Genomic DNA, 16,248 nt, shown 5'->3' with positions numbered 1-16,248 from the left:
GGGAAATTTGATAACTGCGCATGTCAAAGTGGTTCTGTTCTGCATAAAGCAAGGTGCGTAAACTCGTACATTATGATCGGATCATTGATTGTGTGCCCATATAAACGGTACAATCCTATTATTTTTTGTTTTTTAATCCCGATATGTTTCAATCCGATTGTGCAATTTTGTGCATGTAAACATAGCTATTGTAACATTTTAAGTTCAGCAACTCTTACTGCTATAGGTCCTCACCAGGATTTAATTTCATCGTAACGGTGGACAGCTGGCGGCAGGGGGTGTGTTGGGTGTACGTACTTGTGTGTAGTTTCCCTGCCTCTCTGGATTTATTCCTGCAGCTCGAATGGGACTGTTCGAGAGGCTAATAACAGCTAGAACTCGCTTTGACGTTGTTTGGGAGGTTTATAGCTATAACCGTTCTAATTTCAAGGTAATTCTGATAACTTTCAGCATAACGATCCATTACACTGAAATGCGGTGGCCAGAATCCTGAATCCATGTCTAGGACACCAGGTGGGACAATTGTACCGCCACAAGGCAGGTTTGGCAGGAGAAGAATAGTTGTACAGGAAGTCTTTCCACTAGCTTACTGGTTTGCAGTGGTGCTTAACTCTATCTCAGTATGATGTTTGGCACAAATTATCATAAAAATATGACTGCTAAGTTCGAACAGTGGGTAGGATGGCCTGGTATGCTAAACTGGTTCATACTGTATATGACTGAGACTGAGGCTCATCCCATGTGGGGTTCCTCAAGGCTCCATTCTCGAGCCACTTATAATGAATATCTACATCCACCCCGGTTTTTAAGATTATAGAGTACTGCAACATTTCCCAACATATCTATGCTGATGACATAATTTTTTTATTTCTGTGCCAACTGACCACGGTTTCCAAGTCTGTGTTCAATACTCCTTTAGTGGATGGGTCACACTTTCCTACAACTCAATGCAGAGAAGTTAGAGGTCATGTTTTAGTCCCAAAAAATTAATTGTTTTGCACTTAGCAGACAATATCAGCACTATGACAACCACCTTTAGCTGTTTTTCTGATCAATCGTTTCAGACAAGTCATCTAGAAGTAAATTAGATACTTTAAGATGCCCATTACCTTGAGCAGAGTGCCTGGTATAGGTATAATCTGCTGTTAACGTTATCTTACAGTCAGCCGCTTATCAAACATAACTGCGTTTCATTGATGATTTTAAAACACTCTTACACTAATGATAGGAGCAACTTCTTTAGCTTCCTCATCAAGACTGTCAACATTTCCCAAACCAGAACTATTTCCAAACAGCTGGATTGGTCGGTCTTGTAGAAGAGGGAGAGAGGTAGTAGCCTTACTTCAGCCAGCTGAGTGGCAGTGGACTAACCTGACTCTAGCCAGATGGATTTCGCTCCACCTAGCTCCACTCACATCCATCTGGAACAGATCCATAGGAATGGTGTTTCAGAAGGCTGGGCCTTATCAAAAATCCTTGCATATGATTGGAAAAGCCACTTGTCTGTCATCTTTATCGACGTGCTATTTCAACCACTCACACCAAAGCCAACCCGTGACGCTGATGATAGTGACGCAGGAAAAAAAACACCTTTTTTTATGTGTTTGCAGCTCTAGTGGCACGTGTTTTATTGACAGTAAGCTGACATTAAGAGGGGGGAAGACAGGCGGCAAAGCGCCGCGGGTCAGAGTCGATCCCGGGCCGACCGAGTTGAGGACTAAAGGCCTCCTAACATGGTTTGCGCTAACCGCTAACCGCTCCACCACGGACGCGCCCCGGAAAATAAAACTTGCCAAATCCGGTCGGGAGAAGGGCGAAAACATTGTTTCCACCAACAAAAGCCTTCAGAGCCGTTCTCTGATGTTCTTTTAATGAAACAATATCAGGTTGATTGGACAACACGGAAGAAATAGCAGCATCAATGTTAACGCTTGCTTCCTCGATGTGAGCTGCCATTGTTGTCTGTCTCACATCACGGTGGCTTCTCCACTACGTCACATCTATGAAACTCCAGCCCTGCGTCCTGATTGGCTACACAATAAAATTGGTTGGAGAAATCACTCTCTATGGATGAGGTCCCAGATGGATGTGAGTGACGCTAGGCGGAGCTAAGTGGAACGAAATTCATCTGGCTCGTCAGGTTAGCAGTGGACAGCAGCATGTGTGGGAGGCTCTGATATGCTCCAAACAGCCTCAGAAATGAAAAGGACCTTCAAAATGTTTTGTTGAGTATCTCCAATCAATTTTAACCAAGCCAGAGGATCTCACGCTGTAGTCTTTAAAAAATATTAATGTCTTCTGGACATCACGAGACTTGAGGACATACCTGTTGTCTTGCTTCATGGGTCTGGGAAGCTCGGGCTCAGTGACAGCCCTTTCTCTCATCTGTCGAATAGAACCTGCCGACCGTTGCTCCGTGGACAGCCGTCTCTCCCCATGATGACTCCTGGCTGTGGATCGTCTCCTGTCCATGGACTGTCTTCGCTCCATGGACTGTCTCCTCTCTACGGACTGCCTCCTCTCAGGTATGCTCCTGAGTACGGTGTTCTCGGTGGTCATGGAGGGCTCAGACCTGCTGGTGGACAGGGTGCGGTAGTACTGGTCGTCCACGTCTAGCAGCTTCCCTGGACTGGAGAACACAAAGGGGAGGATGGTGTTGGTGTTGGACTTTGAGACTTTATCAATTTACACATAAAACCTACAATAAAAACAGTCTTTGTTTTTTTTTTATAGAGCAGATATCTGCTCTTGAATGGACCATGTCGAGAGCAGATGCTGCAATGAGAACCTGCCTCTGATTCCCCATCCATCCATCTACCTAAGCATCACTTTTGCCAGTGTCCCCCCCTGAAAGATGTGATAAAAGGTCCTGCGAAAGAAAGGAGTCCTGTGGATATTTTAAAAAAGCTGCCCCGCCCGTATAACCAACTCCACATCAGCAGAAACTCGATTTAGAAGATGTTAAACCAGGGGTGTCAAACATACGGCCCGCGGGCCGGATCCGGCCCGCCGAACAATTTAGTCCGGCCCTGTGGCTAAATGCATTATCATTATATATATAAAAATTTTTTTTTATATATATTTTTTCCCCCCAGAGTCCAGTCTGGCAATGTCGCAATAATAATTGTTGTCTTAATGCCAAAAAGAGCTCATCAGATTTGACTTTCACAAGTGGAGCAGTATAGTGCTCTGCTTGATTTATGAATGTGAATAGTTTTATTATGATTCATGTGGAGAATATCTCAAATGATATGGACACTACAATGGGAAAGTAGGAGAGGAAAGGAAGAACAAGAAGAAAAAAACAAAAGGTGAAAGAAAGAGGAGATAAAAGGAAGAGAATGATAAAACAATTATTGAAAAAAAAAACATGTACTTCGTTTAATTGAAAATATGCAGTTCCTGTGTTTTAATCAGCAGATTAAGCTTCAGGTGTGGAAAAATTTAAATCATTTCTTAATTTTTATCTGTTTGATGTATTTTGTCATGTAGGACAGTGTTTTTAGGTTCCAAAAAATGTGAATAAATGTTTTTCAACATTGTACGATCACTGTGATCAGTTCTTATGTATAATGCACAAGTAAATGTTTAACTGAGTAAAAGTATTGTTGAAATTTCACATACTTTTCTTAAAAACGCTGAGGTTATTCATAATATATTGTGTAAAAGTGAAATTAATTTAATATAAAAATCAACAACAAGTCCACATTTATTAGTTCTATTTAATCTTGCAATGAGTTTACTCGTGTGGCCCTCTTGAGATCAGATAAAGCTGAATGTGGCCCCTAAACCAAAATGAGTATGACACCCCTGTGTTAAACTGTAAAAAAACAAAAACAGTTTTGAACTAAATGGAAACTTTCCATAATTTCGCAGGAGGCTACATGCAGAGAAAGACTATAAAACAGTTCAATAACATGCCTTCTTTGCGACTTCTCTCACATTTATTATCATTTATGCACAGTCCAATACGCTCCTTATTGCCAACGTTTTCCCGTCTTCTATCCTCCTCTGCAGGCAGCGCCATCAGGCTTTGCCATCGTTCCTCCTGACCTTCTCGTCCTTAATGATGCATGTAAACTGCTCCTGTCCATTCCCGGCTTTATTTATCGCCTAACAAATTATTCCCCTTGATTTTTAGTGCATCGTTAAGTCACGTGTGGGTGCGTGTATTTTGTGGCTGGTATTTGTGTGTGTCTTCCTCAAGCTGTTGTGATAAAGCACCCTGGCCTCTTGCTTGTACGTACATCCCTATCTGTCTATCTTCACCTCCTCGCTCTGGGCGGTAAACTCACCTTGTGGCTTGTGCAGGACATACATATGCATGAATACACCATACCACACCACCTTTATTTATAAACCGCTTAAAAACAGCTGAAACAAAGTGCTGTATATCACTACAAGCTAAAACACATCCATTAAAAAACTGAGATAAAAAGATAATGCAATGAAAACGCTTAAAAGAAACAATTTAAAATGAATGGACACACGCTATCCAGGAGGTTCTTTAACTTATATCCTCAGCAGAATAACAAAGCGGGTCTGATAAATACAGTAAAGCTAACTTGAAAGAATCATAATTAAACCATAACTAATCTTGAGGTGGGAAATACACAGCATGCTAGGCTTTACCGTGTAACACAAAGTGATAAAGTGGCGAAAGCAAGGTGGAGCAAGAACAATATATTTACTTACTCTTCTTTTCTGGGCTTGCGTTTGTCATCGTGGACAGATCTCTATGTGAGAAGAAAGAGAAAACTTATTTTGTCAGTTTGAGTGCAGGAAAAAAAATAAATGAAAAGATTTATAGCAAAATAAAATGGAAAGAAACAAATAAATATAATGAAAGAAAATGAAAAATAATAGTAAGAAAAATAAATAAAAAGAAAGGCAAATATAAATCACATGCTTAACTGGAAAGGACGTACAATTAGGTGGCGGTAACAGTGGATATTGTCAGAATTTGGACAGGGTATTTTTCTGTGCCACTTCCCTATAAAATTAAATGCAATTTAGAATATGTTGTCGATCACAAAGCACCAAAAAACTCGTTTACGCTGCTGGGGTTTTTAAGTCTGGTCAGTCTGACCACATTTTTTGGCTTTTTTCTTCCAGCAGAAGCCTCATGAAATTAATATTTTTAATGTAAACCAACAAATTTTCTTAAGCTGTTGCTATTCTCTCCTGTCTTGTCGTTGTTGTTGTCTGACTCCTCTGTTTGCAGCAAGGTGTGTGACTTTGATTACCAGATATCATTAATTCCTATAACTTTGTCATACTGGGTAAAATGGTTATTTAACCCTGAAAGCAGATAATACATTATGTATTCAGAAAAAGGAGGTTAAAAATAGTTTTCTGTGGGAGCTGCAGGCCTGTAGAAACTAACCCATCCATGCCCCTTGGTCCAAAGAGCATTTTTTTTGACAGTTTTGTACCTGTTTTCACTCCAGAAAGGATTCCTGGATCAATGTGTGCTTTCTGTGTCTCTGCTCTGTCTTCTCTAACCCCCAGTGGGTCTAGGTAGATGACCGTTCACTCTGAGCCTGGTTCTGGTTCTGCTTGAGGTTTTCTTCCTGTTAAAGGGGAGTTTTCCTCTCCACTGTCGCTTTATGCATGCTCAGTATGAGGGATTGCTGCAAAGCCATCAACAATGCAGACGACTGTCCACTGTGGCTCTACGCTTCTTTAGGAGGAGTGAATGTTGCTTGTTAAGACTTGATGCAACCTGCTGGGTTTCCTTAGAGAGGAAACTTTTGACCAAACTGTCTGGAGGATTTGATCGAATTTGACTTTGTAAAGAGCCTTGAGATGACGTGTTGTGAACTGGCGCTATACAAATAAAAAATTATTGAATTGAATGTATGATAAGTTGGTTTATTCTATGTGTAAAGCTTCTGACTGAGAAATGTCAGTTTGCTTTGCCCCATTACCCATACGTGCAATACCTGAATTGCTTGTTTCAACAAGGCCTTTTTATCGTTTATTGTATTTCAGTGTTAATTATCCAAGTTTCTAATATAAAATTTTTTATCAGCATGTGTTTGCAATTAGATATGTTCTAGTTTCAGAATCAGCTTCCATTAGCATATTTTCTGCAGAAATACTTAAAAAAATTATCAAGGCATCTTCTAATTATACAATAATAATACTACATCTCAATGAAATTAGTAAATTGAGATTTTTGTGACATATGACAATAATGTTTACAAAAATTCATTTAAAAAAAACAGAATTTCTGGGCATTTCAGTAAAAGTGACATTAGCAGTTTTTATCTCTTAATTTGTTCAACAACTGAACTTCTAAATGTTTAATACTCTTTACCTGTATGGGTATCTTAACAGAATTTAAACTGGCTTAATAGGAAAAGTATAGTCCAGATATTGAGAGGGCTTTTGTTTGTTTTTGTACATTAAGATTGTTTAACTGTCACACTGCAGAGCACTGAAAGGATTAAAAGTTACAAATACAGGACAGCAAAAACAAAATCAAATGCTTTCAACGTAAAAAAAAAAAAACACTTTTGAAAAATTGCAAAACGGAGAAAACTTTCCTTTTTCAAACTATTTGGGAACATTAGCAGTAAATGGACCAACAGCACAGTGAATAATAATAATAAAAAAAAAACAACAACAACAAAACAAACCAATCAATGGTGCATTGTAAAGCCAGCAACCGGGAAAGCAATTACGGTTTCAAAAGTTTGCTGTCAAAAGTATCTCGAATCAATCACCATCGCTTCTGCTACTCACATGAATAAGCGTGTAATAAGTGGAGTCCTCTGGTGTGTTCAGGGTCTTTGGCTGTTGTGTTCGGCGGGGGGTTCTTGAAAATCTCTTGTCGGCTGAAAAGCAACAAAGGCATTTAAAATCGCCGGGTGGCAGTTCTGCAAGTTGGAGCTTTATGCAGCTGGAATGTAAGAAAGAGGCAAACACAATACCTCACCGCCTTTTGTTACAGCAAAAAAAAAAAAGGGACTCTATATCCAGGTATGGGGTCCAGTTCGCGTCATTAGGCCTATGAACCATCAGTTATGATTCTCAAGTTTGTGACTCAAAATGTAGCCCTAACCCATTCAAGAAATGTATAGACATAAATTTCTCAGTCAAAAAATATTTATACGCAGTGTGGAAAACCATCTATTTACAACTTAGAACCACTTTGTTATATGTCTGCGGTCTGTTAAAGCAACGTGTAAAGTGCTGCAGAAGCAGGACAGAGATAAGTAACGCAGGAATCAGGTATTATTTCCCACAACAATAAGAAATACATGCAACAATAAAATACATGCAGGTGGGTCTCGATAATTTAGAATATTGTAGAGAATGTATTTTATTTCAGCAATTCAGTTCAAAATGTTAAACTGTAATGTAATGTGTTATATAGACTTATACCATGGTCTGGGTGAATACTCGATTCTGATTGTCTGCAGGGTGTTAAAAAGTGTTATAGGATGCCTAAAAAAGAATACATTTTTCAAAATTATTGTGCTAGTCTACTTCGTAGGTTCTGTGGTCAGAGCTGGTTGCTTTAGCAACGCCTCACAACGACAGATATTAAATAGTTTTCTCAGCCGCTTCTTGTGAAAATCGTAAAATTTTAATGGTAAAAAAGAAAACATTAAACAGTTAATAATTGATTTAGTATTTATTTATTTCATAAGTGGCCATGGTATAAGCGGGATGATGCCCGACGAAGTGTCCATTATCAGAAATTAATGGACAAAAAAAGAAAGAAAAAAAAAAAGAAATCAATGGACTTTGCGTCGTCCATTAATTTCTGATAATGAACACCTCGTCGGGCATTATGCCTCACCAAGTCCAGTTGCCTCCGATTTAAGCCTGTTTTCTGTTACCTTGGGAACTTAATTTGAATTAAGTTTTAATTAATTACCTTAATTTTGCTCATTATTGCTTACTGCTAATGCATTAGAATTTCTCTGACTTTGGACATGATAAAACAAAGTAGACCAACATCAGCTCCATTAAATCAGCACAGACTCTGTAAACTTCACACTGAACTTCAAGCTAATTTTTTTTCGTCTCTACATTCTTCCTTCAGACCCTGAACTCTGATTTCCAAATGAAATGGAAAATTTCAAGAGGACATTGGACCACCAATAGCCATCAGGATATCAGGATTACAAGGATTAAACGGTGGTTCTTGAGACAGTCCATCTACAGTCCACACCTTGTGAATATTCCCCAAACTCTTAAATAGGTTTTGCTTCATAATCCTTTCAAGGTTATTACCTATTGGCCAGGCTTCTTTTTTCTGCCACACTTTTTCCTTCCACTAAACTTTACACAGTGTGTTTACATTCAATATTCTGGGAGCAGTCAGCTTCTTTTGCAATAACCATCTGTGTTTTAAAATAAACATTATGTAGATTTAATGTAAAACTAAAAATTACATTAATGGACCATTAAGTATCAGATCCTGTATCGTTCATGCGAACAACATTTTGAGTGTGTTCATTATGATCTCATGAGTGAAGAACCACTTGGAGCTTTTTAAAACAGCAAACCAGCTGACATTTGATATTTATTTGTTGCACATCCATGGAGGCTTTTTCTGTTGCAAATCTTACATGAATGCATGTGAAACAAGTATTGAAACAAAACGTTCAATAAATTACTTACCATCCATGTTGCGTGTGTCTGTCACAAGATGCCTGACTTCTACCCAAGCGGCAATTTGTCATAATTTCCCTCAGTGCTCTGCTCAGTGTGACAATACCACTCATCTATGTCATTGCAATTATAAACATATTAGACTGACCTTTGCTTGCCGCTTATTATTAATGTTCAAACTGGCAGAAAAACAATCCATCATGTGCAGAAGCTCCCAGGTAAAAAAAGATGAAAAGTGTCTAATGTTATTAAACAACTCCATCTAAAAGGTCATACCGACGAGTAACGCTAATTTTAAACACCGACATATTAATTTCTGCTATAATTGTTGGCTCGCAAAACATGATTAACTTTTGTTGACCTTTTCTATGAAGAAGAGTGCGGCCGACATTCCTCCGCTTTCATTGCGTGTGGCGCTAATGATTCCGGTTGAGTTTATTGTGTCACCACAATTCGTCAGGACAGATTAGCTGAGTCTGTGTGTCTGTGAAAAAAAATTCTTAGAGAGGATGGGATGTACAATTTGTTGTGCTAGCCCTTAGATAATTCAATTTGTTTAACCTTAAGCAATGTGCTTCGCTGGAGAAATGTCTGCAAAGGGCAAACATCACTTTGTTAAAGGAAGTCTTTATACTACGCAGCTAAAGCAAGCAGCCTGTTAGCTTAGCCTAGCATAAATGCTCCAACCAGATGATGAGAAAAAAAAATACAAAAACCTGATAAACTTTACTTGTGTTATACAAAAAGTTCAGCATGTAAATGTTGTGATTTTTGGGGGCTTTGTATTAAGTCCAGTTCTTTGGTAAAGCAGCTTGGCTATCACCTACTAGTTAAAGGTAGGCCTGTTTCTTATATCTATATCTTATTGTTTTTATAACTATTATAAAGTATTTTTCCAGTTGGGATTTACCTAAAGAGCAAAACATATTTCCTCTCAAAAATGTTATTGCGTCAAAGATTAGACAAATTAAATAATAATACTGTGAAAACACAACTTTTTTGTTGTCCTGGAGCTTCATGGTATTCACCAGGTTCAGCTTTAAAAGAGCAATAAGTAAAATTGCATTATTACAGATAGAAAGAACAAAAAAAAAAAAACAGGTACATGAAGATCTAAAGGTAATATTTCAGATGGACTATGGTGTGAGGTCACACTGCATCTCTCTATGTTGTTTTCCATTCTCTTTTTTCTTTAGCCAGGCCGGCCACGAATGCATGCCTGTAGTGCGTGTACGTGCATGTGAACAGCTGCCCCTCAGTGCTCAGCCCCTCCCTGCCCTAAAACGCCATCGTCAGAGCAGTGCAGCGTTGGAGCAGCATGGCTGAGAGCACCCCCAGCAAATCAAAATGTTCTCTTGCTAACAGCATTATAAAGTTATGAGTTACTTACTTCTTCACTTGAAATGTTCCTCTGAAAGGTGATGATGTTTTGTTGTGTTTTTAACCTAGCTAATATGTGCATAGGAGGCTACGGTTGAGAAGGGAAAGGAGGGACTGGGTTGCAGCTGGGGTGAAAGTAGAGAGAGGCACGGCTTGTCATCCATCTTGTTTTGGTCTACTGACAGCGCTCAAGCACCACCTAGTGGTGAATATCGCTTATTGCTCCTTTAAGTCTCATCACGGTACTCAAACTGCTCTTTTAATTTTTTTGTGGATAACTTTCACGTTTATCTTTCGTTAAACTCCAGCTGTCTGCTCCAATGTTTAGCAGATGTGAGAGGTGAACTTTATACAAACGATAAGAAGGTAGATCATTTTATTTAGTAAATCTGATCCGCTGACAGAATGCAGCCCTGCTGTTGGCTCGCCAGACTCTTCTGGCTGTGTGACCGTTGGGAATCTTGGGGGTGATCCTTGATTCAGATTTAAAGTTCAATAAACAGGTCAGTGCAGCAGTCCAGTCTAGGCTTTACAATCTGAGGCTTATTAGTAAAGTCAATGATTACTTTCCTAGTGATGTCCTCGAGAGGGTAATTAGTGGTTTTATTACTTTGAGATTGAACTGCTGCAGATCTCTCTGTAATGGGACTGACCAGTTTCTTCAGTCTCTTCTTTACCGTCTACAGCTGGTGCAGAATTCAGCTGCCTGCTGGCTAACAGGGACAAGACAACATGGACATATCCCCCAGATTTTGTATTCCCTTCACTGGTTGCCAGTTTCTTCTAGAATTTGAATTAAAATTTAGCTTTTAAATGTCCCAATGGTCAGGGACCTCTTGAGCTTTTGAGCTTTACAGACACATTTTCCCAGTAGAACTCAAGATCTCAGGACCAAAAGCTTTTAGTTGTTCCCAGGACTCGGCTCGTTACATGGGCAGTCTTTTAACCAGCGGCTCCTCAGCTCTGAAACAGTCTTCCTTTTTCTGTGAGGTCTGCTGCAACTTTCAAATTATTTTAAATCTCTTAAAATCCCACGTTATTATTATTTATTTCCAGAGAGCACGATCATCAGGCCATTCTTTGTTTCTTCTGTGCCCTTGATTGCTGATTTCATTGCTTCCTATTGTCATTCCTTGTTTTTTTTTTATTGCTTACCGCTTTTTATTATTTTGTTATGTTTAATTTCTATATTGTTTGATGATCACCTTTATCTATAAATAAATATACAGTGGTGATAATTCAAATGGTTTTCCGTCTGGTAGCTAAACTATGACGTTTTCCAAAAAAAACCCAACATAACTTGACCTTTTTTAAGCTATTATCTGGCAACAATTTTAAAATCTTATCTTAAAAAGTTATTTTTGATCCAATTTGCAGTCTGTCCAATATTCCAAGTATTCAATTTTAAGATTATTTTATCAAGTACATTTTACCCGCATCTAAGGTTGTTTTGCAGCAGAACACCATGCAAACCCATTTTTTAACATCACAGATGGAAAAGATACAGATTAGTCTGTAATCATATTTAGTTTTGCCCTGCATGACCCCTTGTAACCCTGTTTTCCTGGAGCACAGGACATATTTTTGCTTATTAAAGGCAAAACAATAATAACTCTTAGGGCTCAGAGGCTTTTTTTCCTTTGTCAGAGAGAGCTTGAAAACGACCGAAGCAGCTCCAGGCTTTTAGCGGGAACATGGTGGTGTTACGGCTCTGAGTAGCCAAAAGAGTTACATAATAACATAGCTGAGGGGGCAAGTTACAATTGCGACACTTAATTATAAGTAGCTGAAGTACTCTAATGTATTTAAAGTGCTTGTTGAGAATTAGACATTGTACACAAAATTAAAATCATACCTACATCAACCTAAAAATAAAGAACAAAACAAGCAATTGATCGAGTAATTGCAACACAAACCAATTTCAGGATATTTTCTAATTACAATATTCATTTTTTCCCCCCCTGAACCTATTCTGATTGTCACATTTGAGGTGGCAGTTTGTTTGTTTTATACTGCAAACTTTCCATTTTTTGCTTCTCTCTCTCTCACTGCCCTCAATCCAATTACTGCTATCAGCGGTGCAAATCAAATTTCACTTCTGATGACACATCGAGTGGCGAGGTGCTTCCTGTTTTGCCACTTGACTTTCTCAGTTTTCCTGATCTAATGGAGCTGCGCGACACGAGCGGGGGCCATGATAAAATCATCATCTGATCAAGAAAGGTTGCAATAAAATCTGTTGAATAGCTCAGGAAAAAGGAGGGGGGGTGGTAGCTGGAAAACGACCAAAAGGCTGACTGAATGAGCATCTCTTCCTGTCTCAGATTCTAGACGTTTACAGTAAGTCTGTTTGTGTTTGGGGACTTTTAAGGTGATTGTAATCGAAGCCGTTAATGCCTGGAGTCGTATCAGTTTGGTGCAGACTGAAAAATGTGTGGACTGTAAATAATTGAATTATCTCTCTCTTAACTGACAGCATTAATTATGTGATGCATTAGACCGTCAAAAGCAAAAGCCTAAAGTTCACATTAACCTCGGGGCAAATGCCTGCCCGCAATATGAATGATATCCATTACCTGATAATCTGTTTTCCTCTAAGCCAATCTCACTCATCTTACCTGGCTGGATCTGTGGGGCGTAGCCATTGATTGCTTTTCCTCTCACAAACATGCCATTGTTTTCAGGATTTGATTGATGGGCCTGGATGATCTCGTTCAGCTTCTGCTGCAGGGCTGCAAAGTCCTGGGAAGTCTTTGTGATCTGTTGGCGAGATCAGTGACGATATGACTAGAATAAGAATAAGGTTGTTCCCTTTGAGCAAGCAGGGCTGTGTTGAAAGGAAAAAATATTTAAAAAAATATTATATTCATTTAGGCTTTTGATGATTAACTGGGAACGACCAAGGCTTGACCCTGCTACAAACTAGAAAGCTGTCCAGATTGAAGCCACTATGGGCTGAGAGGAGGCCAACCAAGAAACCAATTCAAACCATTGTTTGAAAGTAGAAGTTATTTGCGTCATCACTTTTATAAGTGACCCAAATTGTCAAATTTAAATGAAATAAATCTGATAAGGATGCTCAGTTCGCCATGGACTGTGAGAGCGCCAACCAAGTAATCTGCTCGTAAACTGACACCAACTTGCTGCTTGCCACATCAACAAACCCCAATACTGTCCAGATAACAGCATTATGGTCATATGAGGCAACGTCTGAGCTGTTTGGCGAGACTGAAAAGAAAAATCATTGAAAGAGGCTTTCTAGGCATCAAGCATGGTGGTGGCAGCATCATGCTTTGAGGCGGTCGTATTAGTGCATTGCACCGGATGGATGGCCTAAAGCTTGTGGGCAAAGCTTAAACTGTAAGAAAGGATCATGCACTGCCAAAAAGGGAGCTAAAAGTAGGTAAAGTTTTCTTGAAATTGGTCTATTTGTCCTTGATTTGAGCAGGTAAATACGATTATCTGACGATGGAATACGATGACGGAGATGAGTAGTTCCCATTTTAGGTGCAAAAAGCTTATTCCATTGGCAAATAATCGTAGTTGCCACTCATTTTAAGAAAATCTTACTTACTGTCGGTTCCCTTTTTGCAGTGTGAGGGGTAACAGGTCCAGTAACACAATCCAAACATCCCTCTTCCTCGCCTCCCTCTCCATTTCGGCCTTGTGGTAGCTAGGAGGACCCCTACAGACATCCTGATGGGATCCCTGAACCACCTCAACTGGCTCCTTTAAAAGGAAATCCACCCCTAAGGTTGAGTCCAGCCATCCTTCCATAGAAAGCTAATTTTAACCTCTTATCTATCTACAGTCTTGTTCTTTTTGGCCATGATCCACATCTAATGGCCTTGGACAGAGTTGGAACAAAGATGGGACCAGTTAAAAAGGGCCTTTGCTTTCTGACTCTCCTCGTTCCTCACAACGACAGATAGGAGCAGCAGAGGAGGCTCAGCTCAATCTATCTCCCGCTCCATCCTTCCACCACTTGTGAACAGGACCCTGAGATGAATAAACCCCTTTGCTTTACATAGAGACTGATCCCCTACCTGGATAGAGCGGTCTACCTTTATTTGGCTTAGAACCACGGCTTTGGACTCACAGGACCAGAGTCTTTTTTTCCCGGCTTCAAAATTGGCTGCAGAGTTAGAACTAGATCATCAGCAAAAAGCAAATTAAGACCACGAAGTTCCAACACCAGCCTATTCTCTGCACAGCTGTACCTTGAGAACCTGTCCATGAACAGGCGGGAACCTACCAATACAATTAACTCCACCCGTTCTAAGAAGAAAAATGGTCAGATATCCAGCCACAGTAATGCAAGGAGCTTATTGTATTATTATTATAAAAAAAATGTTTGGTGGAATAAATGGGGGCTCTGACTGGCACTGTACCTCTTTGGAGAAGCTCTCCAGCTGCTCGGCTTCACTCTTGGCTGCTTCCTTGTTGGCCTTCAGGTTCTTCCTGTCCTTGTACCCTCTGAAGTTGCTCTGGATCTTCACCGCAGCATGCTCCTCCTCCTGTCTCTCTTTCTCAAGATCTTCTTCCGCTTTGTGCTCAATCGCCACATCAGTGACATCCAAGGCCTCGTCCTTTTCTTTAACATCCTCCCCTGCATTGCCCGGACTAGGACTTCCCTCTTTGGCCCCTAATCGTTCCTCTTTTTCAGCTTTCAGCTTCTTTCGGTCCCGATGTCCTCTGAAATTACTCTGCAGGACCGTCGCTGCTTTTTCCTCATCCGGACCTTCTGGGCTTGCAGGTAAAATGTCCCCCTGGTTATCAGCAGTGGATTCCTCTTTCGGAGCACCGTCCTCCTCGTTTTTAGATCCTTTCTTGTTTCTCTTGGGAATCTTTCCTTCCTCCTCGAGTCGTTTTCGCTCCTTGTGACCGCGGAAGTTGCTTTGAATCACAACAGCCGCCTTAGTCTCATCTGGGTCACCCTGATTGGCATTGCTCGAGGAAACAGTTGCCTCGGATTGAGCTTCCGTTGGTTTTGCCTTCTCCTCCTTTTTCTTTTGGCTGCTTCCTTTCTGTTTCTTAGCTGGCACCTTACCTTCCTCCTGCAACCTCTTCCTCTCTTTATGGCCTCTGAAATTACTCTGGATAACGGTGGCTGCTTTGGTTTCCTCTTCTAAAGTCACGGCTTCACCTGGCTGAGCCTCTTCCTGTCCACTTACATTTCCGGCATCTGCATGCTGAACCACGGCTTCATCGCTCACTTCTGTGTTCTCCTCGTCCTCTGGTACCTCAGTGTTATCGCTATCATCGTTCTCCTCGGCCTCAAAGGTGCTGTCATCCTCTTCTTCATTGTTTTCCTGCTGATTTTTAGCGCCCTCTACTGCAACGCCATCATGAGATCTTGCCTTACTTTCCTGTTCCACGGTCTCGTTTGGTGTCTCCAGCTCTGCACCAGCCATTATTGTCCTTCTCTCTTTGAATTTTTTTCTCTCTTTGTAACCCCGGTAGTTGCTCTGAAGAACCACAGCAGCTTTCGCTTCTTCCTCTTCATTGTTGGCTTCTTGCACCTGTCCCTCCTCTTCTTCAAGAGCCTTCTCCGCTTTCTCCTTCTCCTTGGCTTCCCTACAAACAAAATGTCTGGCTTTGTCAGAAAGCATGAAAGGAAACGTTTTGTTTGCACTGCAATATCTTGAAAAAGTATTCACACCCCATTCCCCCCGCATTTAGTGACGTAATGACCGTAAACTGCTGTTTAATTCATTGATTGACCAAGATCATGTATTATATATGAGTGCAAAGGTAATTACACGTGGTTTTCTAAAAATGTAGACACTGTGGCATAGATTGGCATTCTACTTCCTCTGAGTCAAAACCTTTTACCGAGAACCTTTTGGGGAATGTTTTTACCGACTTCCTTGCAAAACAGCTCAAGCTCAGACAGACTGGATGGAGAGAACCTCTGAACAGCAAATAACCAACAAAGTGCCACGGATGTGCACTTGGATTTTACTTTGGACTTTGACTCAGCACTTCTAACACAGATGTGCTTTGAGCTGTTTAGAGTCGTTGACGTGCTTAGAGCCGAACTCTGCCCTGGTCTCGGGTCTTTAACAGGTTCTAAAAGATTTGTCCTGTCTACTTTTAAGACTAGGCTTAAAACTTTCCTTTTTGACAAAGCTTATAGTTAGAGTGACTCATGTTACCCTGAGCTATCTCTATAGTTATGCTGCTATAGGCTTAGGCTGCTGGAAGACATCAGGGTCTATTTTTCTTACTCTACTG

General features: G+C 40.3%; 1 protein-coding gene across 5 annotated transcripts in view; it reads right to left on the bottom strand.

Annotated features, from left to right (window-relative positions):
- Positions 1–16,248, bottom strand: part of myo3a (myosin IIIA) — a 95,998-nt gene that overhangs the window by 1,688 nt on the left and 78,062 nt on the right. For all 5 annotated transcript variants that reach the window (XM_036125374.1, XM_036125373.1, XM_036125375.1 and 2 more), the window contains 5 exons: positions 14,403–15,588; positions 12,630–12,771; positions 6,751–6,842; positions 4,696–4,736; positions 2,327–2,629 (listed from right to left, as the gene is read on the bottom strand). In XM_036125374.1, coding sequence (XP_035981267.1) covers positions 2,327–2,629; positions 4,696–4,736; positions 6,751–6,842; positions 12,630–12,771; positions 14,403–15,588 — 1,764 coding nt within the window. The remainder of the gene's footprint in view (positions 1–2,326; positions 2,630–4,695; positions 4,737–6,750; positions 6,843–12,629; positions 12,772–14,402; positions 15,589–16,248) is intronic.

Source organism: Fundulus heteroclitus, chromosome 21 (genome assembly GCF_011125445.2).
Source record: "Fundulus heteroclitus isolate FHET01 chromosome 21, MU-UCD_Fhet_4.1, whole genome shotgun sequence".
NCBI classification, from domain to species: domain Eukaryota; kingdom Metazoa; phylum Chordata; class Actinopteri; order Cyprinodontiformes; family Fundulidae; genus Fundulus; species Fundulus heteroclitus.
Note: the sequence above shows the minus strand (reverse complement) of the source record. Positions and strands in the feature narration are given on the sequence as shown.